The 13,324-nt window shown below is 38.8% G+C and overlaps 1 protein-coding gene across 4 annotated transcripts in view; it reads right to left on the reverse strand.

The window, feature by feature from the left end:
* The window catches only part of LOC106870293 (ATPase family AAA domain-containing protein 5), an 89,223-nt gene that overhangs the window by 15,238 nt on the left and 60,661 nt on the right, over positions 1-13,324 (reverse strand). For all 4 annotated transcript variants that reach the window (XM_089338917.1, XM_089338919.1, XM_089338918.1 and 1 more), the window contains exons 14-16: positions 11,658-11,816; positions 5,398-5,805; positions 3,302-4,104 (exon numbers count right to left, since the gene is read on the reverse strand). In XM_089338917.1, the coding sequence (XP_089195043.1) occupies positions 3,302-4,104; positions 5,398-5,805; positions 11,658-11,816 (1,370 nt within the window). The remainder of the gene's footprint in view (positions 1-3,301; positions 4,105-5,397; positions 5,806-11,657; positions 11,817-13,324) is intronic.

The following is a 13,324-nucleotide window of genomic DNA, read 5'->3' on the forward strand; positions in this document are numbered from 1 at the left end:
ACTCTACTTGCGAAGACCTGTTGAGGCAAGTGAAATCAAAATCGAGTTAAATTGGACACTAAACTCCACTTGCGAAGACATATTGAGGCAAGTGAAATCGAAATCGAGTTAAATTCGACGACTGGCAGCCATGCCAACGTCGACTCCTTCATTGGGACACGAAACTCAGCTTGTGAAGACTTATTGGGGCAAGTGAAATCAAAATCGTGATGGCACCTGTGCCCAGCGTCGTCTTTCTGTCACTTGTGCCCGCGGCATGTGTAAGGACTTTCGAGCGAAATCGTTGCCAGTTCCCCTAGACTGGTTCTTGCGCGGGCGGCACATAAAATACACCATTTTGAGCATGGCCGTTGCCAGTACTGCCTGACTGGCCTTCGTGGCGATGGCACATAAAAGCACCCACTACACTCTCTGAGTGGTTGGCGTTTAGGAAGGGCATCCAGCCGTAGAAACTCTGCCAAATGCTGTGCGTGAGAAGACCCGGCAAGCCAAGTAAGACCTAAATCTAAGGCCTCAGCCAGTCCACTTATGCGTACCTTCCTTCATTGGACACTAAACTCCACTTGCGAAGACCTGTTGAGGCAAGTGAAATCGAAATCAAGTTAAATTGGACACTAAACTCCACTTGCGAAGACCTGTTGAGGCAAGTGAAATCGAAATCGAGTTAAATTGGAGACTAAACTCCACTTGCGAAGACCTGTTGAGGCAAGTGAAATCGAAATCGAGTTAAATTCGACGACTGGCAGCCATGCCAACGTCGACTCCTTCATTGGGACACGAAACTCAGCTTGTGAAGACTTATTGGAGCAAGCGAAAGCGAAATCGGGATGGCACCTATATTTTGTAATCATTATCCATAATCTACTCCCAAAACACTTCAGTAGCTCTACTTTGCATCTCTTGCAAACTTTTATGTTCTATGATCATTAAAGTGCAATGACCTCCACAATAACCAGCCTTCAATTTGGTTTTCTGTTCCTAGGTTAATCGGAAACATAAATTGCCATGCTACTCATAAACCTTCTCAGTAGTTCAATCATTTGGTGAAAAAACACCATCAAAGCAACTTAAACTGTCCAAAGGACTAGAGTTGGCTAGTTATGCAATAGATTTAAGAACAGTTTGTTGAATTGTGTTCTAAAAATTACACTAATACCTTATCTTTTACTTGTTTCAGTTATGAGACTGTGGCCATGCTGGGGCACAACCTTACTCTTTTACTTGTTTCAGTCTTTTGACTGCGGCCATGCTGGAGCACCGCCTTTAGCCGAGCAAATCGACCCCAGGACTTATTCTTTAGAAGCCTAGTACTTATTCTATCGGTCTCTTTTGCCGAACCACTAAGTTACGGGGACATAAACACACCAGCATCGGTTGTCAAGCGATGTTGGGGGGACAAACACAGACACACAAACACATACATATATATATATATACATATATACGACGGGCTTCTTTCAGTTTCCGTCTACCAAATCCACTCACAAGGCTTTGGTCGGCCCGAGGCTATAGTAGAAGACACTTGCCCAAGATGCCACGCAGTGGGACTGAACCCGGGACCATGTGGTTGGTGGAATTTTTAATCAAATGAATCAATCCCAGTACTTATTTTTTTCTTAAAGCCTGGTCTATCAGTCTCTTTTGCTGAACCACTAAGTTATAGGGACGTAAACACACCAACACTGGTTGTCAAGCAGTGGTGAGGAACAAACACAAAGACACACACACACACACACATACGACAGGCTTCTTTCAGTTGTCGTCTACCAAATCCACTCACAAGGCCTTGATCAGCCTGAGGCTATAGTAGAAGATACTTGCCCCAGATGCCACATAGTGGAACTGAACCTGGAACCATGTGGTTGGAAGTAAGCTCCTTACCACACAGTCATGTCTGCACCCATGATATGTTGATAAATAAAAAAAGTTACAGTTGTTTTATGAAACCAGTCTCAACTCACAATTACATTAGAATTTAGTTGAAACAGGTAAGTGGTGTATTTTGGTTAGAAATAAAGTAATGAACATGCCAATGTTGATTAGGCCAGTTTTGCTCAGGAAACTTTTCTCATGCAGATTCCCTTCGATTGGAATGACCAAATTCTATTAATACTGAGCTTCTGAAAACTAGGAGGAAAATCCAAAACAAACTACATGAGAATTAGCAAAACAGTTCAATCCAGGTAACACCTTGATCAAAAACCACCATGAACTAAAGTAAGTGTTTAACCCTTTAGCATTCAGATTACTCTCTCAAATGTGATGCTTATTTATTCACATTGGTTTGAATTAATCATGCATTACCTTGAAGTTTAGAGATTTCAATGATGTGCTTGTTTAATTTTAGAATGGTATTGCAGGGCTGGTGTGAGATGCAAGATCTGGCCAGTTTTATCATAAAACAGTTTAAAACCTTTAGTGTTCAAATCTGATATGGCTGGTTTGAATGCTAAAGGGTAAAACATGATCAATGGGTCCCTCGTCATCTGACTTCGCTTCTCAGCTAAATCAAAGAGTTGCCTGTAGTAAAAGCACCCAGCAGGGTGTTGTTCTTACATAATAATGCAAAAACTATGACACTAAAAATGGAAGTTTCAACACGTCCACCTGACCTTGCTCCATCTGACTATCACATTTTCAGATCATTGTAACATTTAGAGCAATGTTTCTCAACCAGGGTCCACATGGTTAGGGTCCATATAAGGTTTTGTTATTAAAATTTATGTGCAATAAACTGATTATACTTCGATAATACACAAAATGTTTTGACAATTTTTTTATACAATTCATATTATAAGGAATTAATTATAAAAATATGGCAGGATTTTTAAAAACATTTTAAACCCATTACACTCCTGGAGTGGTTGGTATTAAGAAGGGCATCCAGCTGTAGAAACCGTGCCAAATCAGACTGGAGTTTGGTGCAGCCTTCCAGTTTGCCAGCCCTGATCAAACTGTCCAACCCCTGCCAGCATGGACAACGAACGTTAAATGATGATGATGATGATGATGAATGGTTAATGGTCTATCCAAGTAAAAGAAGAATCAAGGAGGTCAATAAATGAAAAATCGTTGAGAACCACTGGTTTAAAAGGGAAACAGATTATTAATTTTGGGGAGATTAAAAATGATATCGAGTGTTTCTTTGCTTTGAAACCTGAAGAATTTTACACTTGAAGGATCAGCAATTTTTCATTCTCACTTGTGTCAGACACAGTCTTTAATAATAATACCTGATGAGTTGCTGTTACTTACCTGACAATAATAATGGCAAGAATTAATAAAATTGGCAAAAACTAACCTCCTGTCTTGTTGCTGTGGTGGTTCTACAAAATCTGAGTGGTGTTGAGAAGTAGACATTGAGGTATTTTGCTGCAGCTGTTTCAAATCAGCAGCACAGGTGGAGGAAGCCACATCTTGCCGACATTTCAAGTAGGACCTCACTTCCATATGGGCAGCAATATCAGCTGTGTGTTCTGTAAATGTCTGAGAATGGCGAAGCTCATTGCTTAGGATTGGAAATTCATCCCATAATCCTGGAGAGAGAGAACTGCGGCAATTAACAGATCTCAGAGTATTAGGATTGACAGAAAGTTCTGATGAACAAGAAGTTAAAAATATATCTATGTCGGAACAACAGTCATAGAATTTGCTAATACCTCCAAGAGTTTTCCAATCAGAACTCTCCTGTGATGGAAGTATTGTGTTCTCATCCAGATTACTAAGAGGAGAAGTTTTCTGATGAAGTTCTAAATCATTATCTTCCATAGAATTATTAACGACACAGTCTTCCGAATAGTTTTCAAGTGGTTTAATATCATTTCTGTCGGTTCTACAGCTCTGTTCTTTAACAGTCGGACAGATGACATCATCACAGGATGTTTCGCTGTCATATAAATCACTTTTTAACCTTTGTATGGCCTCTGGCACATTGTGTTTCGTAACCTTTTTTAAAGCATGTAAGCTGAGGTTGAATGGAGGTAATGTTGTTCGAGATAAACAAAGTATAGAAAGAAATAGTTGACGGCATAAATAAAATTTCTGTGAATAACAATGTTGGCACGCCTGAGTTAAATTGTCCAGCTGGTTTACATCAATGGGAGTCTGAAAAAATAAAATTCCAAACATTAGTACAACACAAACTTAGGGAAAGTGTACAATCAATCAAATCAATCTCAATATTTGACTGTTACTATATTTTACCAGGCCCCAGAAGGATGAAAAGCAATGTTGGCTTTGGTGGAATTTGAACACGGAAGGTAAAGGAACAAACTAAATACAAGATATATAGTCCCATCACTAACAATTACACAAATTCAATGAACAATAACACTAATTTCTGATATAGACAAAAAAAAGCCAGAAATATAGTGGGAGGGGAGTGTGAGGACAAGTGGTTAAATGAATTCCTGTACTTTTCTTCTAATTTAGTGACCCCCCCCCCCCTCTCCAAGAGGATGAAACAAAGTTGGCCTTGGTGGGATTCAAACTCAGAATGTGTAAAGAGCTATCATTGAATACAACAAAGAATTTTGACAAGTGATCTAATGATTTTGCCAATACAAATGACAATGATGATGACAGTAGCGCTCCAGCATGACCACGTGACACAAAAAAAAAAGGAGGAAATTATTTTGCTTAATAATAATTATGTACTAACAGGTACAGAGTTAAATATTTTTATGGGGTGTTGGGAATAGCTGTTTAAATCAACTCCACTAGTTTACTGGTATTGTTTATAGGAACCAACAAGGAAATCACTATTTGATTACAAGCAGCCAGAACTATTGTTCCAATAAAACCCTACGTAGTAAAAGAAAGGCCACCTTGGATAACAAAGTCCCAGACATAATTGTCATCATCATTTTAATGTCCACTTTTCCATGCACAGGTTGGATAGAATTTGTTGAAGGCAATATTTTATGGCTGGATTCATTCCTGTCAACAACTCTCACTTGTTTCCAAGCAAGTTATTATTTCCAAGACAAGACATGTTTCCATGGAAGATTGGAAATGAAGGATACCACTTGTATGATGGTGAAACTCGTTTACAACCATCACATTCTGTGAAGCCAAGGAGATACTAAGACACACACACATACACAAGTTTCCTTCAGTTTTTGTCTACCAAATCCATTCACAAGGCTTTGATTGGCCTGGGGCTATAGAAGACACTTGTTCAAAGTGCTACACAGTGGGACTGAACCCAAAACCATGTTGTTGGGAAGTGAGCTTTTCAACTACACAGCCACACCTAAAAATGTAACCAGATGGTCCTTGTTGAAATGGAATACTTTTGGTCTACTCAGGTCTGTTCAATCACATTTGACCTGTAATTAAACAACAATAACTAGGCTAATCTCTTTTTATAATTATCAATTTGAAGGTTCTAAATACCTTTGATGTGTCATTTTCAAGGCGCAACAACTGCAACTGAACTGGATCTATAGCCAAATAACTCTCCAAGAAATGTAAATGGGCAGCAAATTCTTGTTTGGAAACATCATCAGTGTCCTTTAATTCCAGCTGCTTCTCTGCAATTTCCTTGGAATTTTCAGTGTGAACGGCTTCAGACTTGGGCTTGCTGCTGTTGTCAGGAAGTGAAGAAGGGTTGCTGCAACCGACATGTGATAGAGGTATATTGACAGGAAAGCCAGAAGCACCAGAGTTTACCCAGAACTGGAGAGCTAACAGGCAAGATCTGACATCTCCGTTGTAATATGTCACTAGGTCAGATATTTCAGAAGCTTTGGTCACAACATTCTCAGCCAAACACAACGTCTGCAAATGACTTGTTAAGGTTTTCTGTATAAAAAAAAATTATATTCACAATACATAAATCTGTATCTATCTACATACAGAAATACATATAAATGCTTGTCAACACAATTAATGTTAAAGGAAATATATACATATACATATATATGTATACATACATACATATATATATATATATATATATAGAGAGAGAGAGAGAGAGAGAGAGAGAGAGAGAGAGAGAGAGAGAGAGAGAGAGAGAGAGAAAGAGAGAGAAAGAGAGAAAAAGAAAGAGAGTTAAACACAGGTGCTATTCAAATCTTTATACTTACGACATATGTTTTCTTCGAAACATATGCCGGAAGTATAAAGATTTGAATAACACCTGCATTTAGCTCCATTTCTTAATTTATCTATGTTATACAAAAACATTTCATTAAACTCTGGAAATTCTACCTTGATAAAAAGGCTGTAGCATCCTTGGCACTTGTATGAATTTTTGCTACCCTGGTAATTATTTATTTATTTTTTCCATGTTATTTGTACACACTAAAAAATACATATCATCATCATCGTTTAACGTCCGCTTTCCATGCTAGCATGGGTTGGACGATTTGACTGAGGACCGGTGAAACTGGATGGCAACACCAGGCTCCAATCTAATTTGGCAAAGTTTCTACAGCTGGATGCCCTTCCTAACGCCAACCACTCAGAGAGTGTAGTGGGTGCTTTTACGTGTCACCCGCACGAAAACGGCCACGCTCGAAATGGTGTCTTTTATGTGCCACCCGCACAAGCCAGTCCAGGGGCACTGGCAACGATCTCGCTCGAAAATCCTACGGGAGCCAGTCAGGCGGTACTGGCAACGGCCACGCTCAAAATGGTGCATCTCATGTGCCACCCGCACAAGAACCAGTCCAGGGGCACTGGCAACGATCTTACTTGGCTTGCCGGGTCTTCTCACGCACAGCACATTTCCAAAGGTCTCGGTCAGTAGTCATCGCCTCGGTGAGGCCCAATGTACGAAGGTCTTGCCTCACCACCTCAGCCCAGGTCTTCCTGGGCCTACCTCTTCCACGGGTTCCCTCAACTGTTAGGGTGTGGCACTTTTTCACGCAGCTATCCTCATCCATTCTCACCACATGTCCATACCAGCGCAATCGTCTCTCTTGCACACCACAACTGATGCTTCTAATGTTCAGCTTTTCTCTCAAGGTACTTACACTCTGACGGGTATTCACATTGACATTACACATCCAACGGAGCATACTGGCTTCATTCCTTGCGAGCTTACGTATGTCCTCAGCAGTTACAGCCCATGTTTCACTGCCATGTAGCATGGCTGTTCGTACACATGCGTCATACAGTCTGCCTTTTACTCTGAGTGAGAGTCCCTTTGTCGCCAGCAGGGGTAAGAGCTCTCTAAACTTTGCCCAGGCTATTCTTATTCTAGCAGCTACACTTTCAGCGCACCCACCCCCACTACTAACTTGGTCGCCCAGATAGCGGAAGCTATCGACTACATATGCATTTATATAATTATATATATATCCGAACACACACATACATACATATACACACACATATATATATATACATACATACATACATACATAGGTCGGACAAAATAATGGAAACACCTTAAAATTTCAAACAAATTTATTTTAATATGGGGTAGGACAGCCTTTGGCAGTAATTACAGCTTGAATTCTATGAGGTATAGACTCAAACAAAGTTTGAAATGTTTCCGAAGGAATTTTTGTCCATTCTTCAGCTAAAACTGTCTCCAGTTCTTGTAGTGATGATAGTGGAGGATATCGACTCCTTACTTGTTTTTCTAAAATGCACCATAAAGGTTCAATAATATTGAGATGTGGGGACTGTGGTGGCCAGATAAGATGTTCAACTTCACTAAAATGTTCCTCGTGCCATTCAGTAACAACTTTAGCTGTGTGAATTGGTGCATTATCATCCTGAAAGATTGTGTTTCCCTCCGGAAACAGTTTCACAACCATAGGATGAATTTGTTCAGATAAAATGCTTAAATAGTCTTGACTATTAATTCTTCCCTGAAGAGAAACCATTGGGCTGGCAGATTTCCAAGATATACCCCCCCCCCCCCCCGATCATCTGAAGAAACTTTACATTGATAAACAACATTATAAATTTCTTTTGAAACTGCAAGTTTTATTTGGACCACAATTACAAATAATATTACAAATAGCAGAGACTCCAGCTAAGAATATCTGAAGAAGGAATTGTAATTCCGAAATATCATCGGTTATCTATAGATAACCAAATTACAACAGGTATATAGTCCATTTTTTGTTCTATAGTGCATTGTTATACCATTCTAAACTTTTTATTCTTTATTACAATTGATATTATTTAAGAAGTGATTATCATTATTAATATCATTGTTACTATAATTAATACGTGAAACTCTTTTACCGTTAGGAATATAGTTGTTATGAAAGGAGATAATTTGTAGGAGATTATTAGTGTTAGAGAAACCAATTCTGATACGATGTGAATTGAAAATAGAGTGTACCTGGAATTTTGGGGGAAGTTCTTTTCGATGGCTTCATGAAACAGGTAAGGATGGTTACTTTTAATTTGTTTTCCATATGGAATAACAAACCAAAAAGTTTTACTTGGGTCACGCAATTTATAGGGAGATTTCTCATTAACCCTTTCGTTACTATATTTCTGACCAAAATACACCCCTCATGAGTTTCAATTAAATTCTAAAATAATCATGAATTTAGACTAGTCTCATTAAACACCTGTAACTTTTTTATTTATCAACATATTAATGTGATATTTGGAACATAATTAAAGAAAGGGTTCTTAATCAATTCTATTGCATAATTTTTGTCTCAAAGTTCTCCACGTACTGGGGGGGGGGTGTACTGCTAGTGTCTCTCACATGTAAATATTGGTTCAGCTTCACGAATCGTACTCGTTCATAATACTGGAAATATATTCATCGCCAAAAGGTTACTGATCGCTCCAGTAATTTGTTATTCTGGGTAACTGTCTAATACCCATAACAATATTTATGGCAAAAAATGCCCGTATTTCATCTACAGTTGCAAGAAACCGCAAGCTATCTTTTTTTTCCGGCTTGTTTACATTCTGCGTAACAGTTTGTTTCCGCAGTAATCATTTCAAACAAGCATGAAAAAGAAGTCTAAAGGTTTCGCTTCCTGAAAAAGACTATGGATAGACCCTGTTTCCTCAGAAAAATTGTTAATAAAAATATTTTTAAAATCTTTTTCTGGTGTAAAATCATCCTCGCTGTCGCCGTCGCTGCTTTCAGAACCGCTGCTTTCAGTTTCGGATACAGAAATATCCGATTCATTATCGTTCACCACGTGCTTTTGTAGCTCATTCATTCTTTTCTTCGATATCTCCATATCTTCTGTTGAAAAACCTTCAAATTCGGAATCACTGCTTGATAGCATGAAACTCCTCTCCATCTTCAAAGTTGAAAAAAATTAACGCCGCAAAAAATGTGGAAAAAAATCTTCCAAAATTCACTGAGTTCAAATATCACACCAAACAATGTGGGAGATAATAACTCAACTGTTTGCAAAATGAAATCAGGTGTTTTAACGAATGTACTAACAAGATTTGGGTTCAAATATACATTTAAATAACAATGGGTACGCTCGGCCGGCTACGGCCGGGTTAGTTTTATGAACCAAAAAATTTTTCGGCCGGCTACGGCCAGGTTAGTAACGAAAGGGTTAAAAAACCAGAAGTTTTTTTACTTTGACAGAAAGAGCAGGTAAGTATAGTTACCTACCTTAGAATATTTTAAAATTTACCAAGGTTAGGTTTTTGACTATTTCAATATAAAGCCAAGTGCACCCATGCTGGTGGCATGTAAAGAACACTTTTCAAGTGTTAGGCCTTGTGAAGACAAAGTGGTTGAGTTCCTTTCAAGCATTAGGCCTCACGGAGGCAGAGTGGCTGAGTTCCTTTCAAGTGTTGGGTCTCAAGGAAGCAAAGTGGTTGAGTTCCTTTCAAGTGTTGGGTCTCAAGGAAACAAAGTGGTTGAGTTCCTTTCAAGTGTTGGGTCTCAAGGAAGCAAAGTGGTTGAGTTCCTTTCGAGTGTTGGACCCCATGGAGGCAATGAGTGAGACCTTTGGCATTATGTCGTGCTTGAGAAGAAGACCCATCAAGCCGAGCAAAATTGCAGCCATAGCAGATACTGGTTTCACAGAAATTGGTATGTAAGAGCACCCATTACACTCTCAGAGTGGCTGGCATTAAGAAGGGCATCCAACCGTAGAAAACCATGTCAAATCAAACTGGAGTCTGATACAGCCTTCCAGTATGCCAGCCCAGTCGAACCATCCAACCCATGCCAGCATGGATAACACACATTAAATGATGATGATGATACACACACACACACACACACACGCACACACAACAGGGTGCTAAAAAGTTCCTGGCTTTGGGTAAAAGAAAATACAGGAGGATCAGTTAATTACGATTTTATTCAATGTATTCCTTCTCAGATTCACACACTTATTGCAGAGGTCATTCAGTTTTTCTAAACCTTGTAAAAGAACTTGGAAGGTTGGGCCTCCAACCAGGCCTTCCACAATATCCTCAAAACCAGAAACTGTTCAGCACCCCCTTGTGCGTGTGTATATGTGACGGAGACCTTTGACGATATGCTGTGCTTGAGAAGACCTATCAAGCCAAGTGAAATCATTGTCATGGTCAATGCTGGTGTCACATAACTGGCACCCATGCTGGTGGCACATAAAGAGCTCCTTTCAAGCATTGGGCCTCACAGAGGTAAAGAGGCTGAGTTCCTTTCGAGTGTTGGGCCTCAGAGAGGCAATGATTGAGACCTTTGGCATTATGTTGTACATAAAAAGAAGACCTATCAAGCCAAGCAAAATCAGTCATAACAGATACTGGTGTCATGCAAATGGCACATAAAAGCACCCATTACACTCTCAGAGTGGTTGGCATTAGAAAGAGCATCCAGCCGTAGAAAACCATGCCAAATTAGACTGGAGTCTGGTGCAGCCTTCCAGCTTACCAGCCCCGGTCAAACCATCCAACCCATGCCAGCATGGACAACAGATGTTAAATGATGATGATGATATATATATATATATATACACCCACACACTTATATATCTATCAAATTAATTACCTATATATTTTTCAGATGACTGAAAGACCAAGGTTTTCTAAAACTGGGTCGCACACAAACATACACAAAGGGTTTCTGCACAGATTTTGCCTATTACTTACTGAAGATGTTGTGCTGTAAGATTGAACCTGAAACCATATGGTTGTGAAGGAAGTGTGAATGTCACAATGGAACAGAGAAATTGATGCGTCTAACAAAAATACCTTGTGGTATTTCTTTCCACCTCAGTTATGTCACTTTACACTCAAATCATCTAAATCAACTTTGCTTGTGTTTATTTACAATGCTGATAAAAGAGGCAACAGATAAAACAGCAAGAAGGAGAGGTGTAATAAAATAAAAGGCAGTGCTCCAGCATGGCCATAACAGAAAAGAATAAAATGTTGAGAGAATATACTTTCAAGTCAACATATTTTACAGATACTGAAACCACTAAAAGATTAATCCTTGTGTTTCAGATTTCTTTGTCAAATGTATTCGCTTAGTCATTAACATTGCTTTGAATTAATCATGCATTATCTTGTAGCTATGAGATTTAGAGGAGATAATTTTGAGAATGATATTGTAGGGTTAGCATAAAAGAGCTGGAATATTTTGGCTGGTTTACATATTAAAGAGTTAAGAATACTGAGAGAATATACTTTCAAGTCAACCTATTTTATAGACACTGGAGTATATAATTCTTTGCTAAAAACTATCTTTGGAACATACTTACTGTAGATGGCGTGTGAAAATGTAGTGGCTCACAGGACCCAGTAAATTGTTCGCTGAAGTCTGCCGACGTAGAAGTCAAAATAATGGGTCTTTTGGTAGAAGACATAAATTGAAGAATGGCTGTCCAAAACCCTTTGTCTTCCTCAAATACAATATCAACCTGAAATTAACAAATATAAAAGACCAACCTACAGAATCATATTTAAATAGTTGTACTTACTGGTACTAGCAGTGGCATTCACACCCAAGGTGGGTTAAACCAGCTTCAACCAACAAGTTCATCTTGTTGTTGAAGTGTAAGAGTTCGTGTTCAGGAGTTTCGGTGGGAATACAAGTTCACAAGTGGTCTCATATCACATGCATACACACTTTGAGATAGTGTGATCCATAGCAGCTCATCTTGCCATTGATTATTGACCAAGTCACTGTTGGTTATTGAAGCAGACATAGCCTGGTTTTGAAGTGGGTTCTAGAGACATGCTTTAACAAAAGCTAAGGAGTACCTTACCACCAGTGGTCCTCCAGCACACCAGGCACCAACCTGGAATTTCTGACGGCCTGTGCTATATTTATATATTTAATGTTATATAGTTGCGAGTATTTGGAAAAATTGCTTTTTTGAAGACTTCACAATTTATTTTAAAATATATTCCATGACATAAATAATAATGTGTGTGTGGATGTATATACATTCCTTACTGTTTTTTAGAGCTAAACTGCAAATAACTCCAAAAAATTAAAATACTACTGAGTAGAACATTAACAATATGTATTTTCGAACAGAATGGCACTAGCTGTAATATTTTTTCTCAAAGAAACCTCTGAAAAGGATTTAGTGTTAAAAAAAAAAAATACAGGTTTTTCCCCCTCAGAATGCCAGTGGATTAGTAGACAGTGTTTCAACTTGACTTAGTCTCCCTAGAAACAAATACGTTCTGAATATTCTGAGCCAGCTGAAGACCTGGTTTGAAAGCTTCTAACAGAGTAAATTCTGCTAGAGGTACCCAAAGGCCATGTAAAAGTGTCAAACCAGCAGATAGTTTTGATCCACAACACATGCAAGCCACAGCAAGATTTGAACTCATTGATGCAAAGAGCCATAATAAATACTAGAAGAAAGTATCCTGTCCAATGTTCTTGTCGATTTCACTAATCCACAGGGGCCCAGAGAGGTACTTCATTTATCGACCGAAGGAGGATGAAAGCTAAAGTTGACCTGGGTAATATCTGAACTCAGAATATATACTGCAAAGCATTCTGACAACTTTGCTAACCAGTCTGCCTTATTACATATGAATATTGTTACCATTGATACAAGGCCACAAAATGCAGGAGGGGAGGCTGTTGAAGATATCAACCCCAGTACTTAACTGGTACTTACTTCATCAATCCCCCAGAAAATGACTGGTAGTGATGCTGTTTAGCTCTACATCAACCATGATCAAAGACATTCTAGCCATGACACTCTCATCTTTTTTATGTGCAGGGAATTGAAGATTACATTATCCAACATGTTTTTTATTCATGATGATAAAGTGTAATTTGAGGGAGATTTGGTTACAATTTCTAAAAGGTGAAGTAACCACTCCACCCTTGTTGTTTCCCAAAGTAAAATCAAATGATAGGATTTGTAAATCAGAATATGCACAGGGTACATGTGTGGCAGAG

Source organism: Octopus bimaculoides, chromosome 21 (genome assembly GCF_046866305.1).
Source record: "Octopus bimaculoides isolate indiv1 chromosome 21, ASM4686630v1, whole genome shotgun sequence".
Taxonomy (NCBI): Eukaryota; Metazoa; Mollusca; class Cephalopoda; order Octopoda; family Octopodidae; genus Octopus; species Octopus bimaculoides.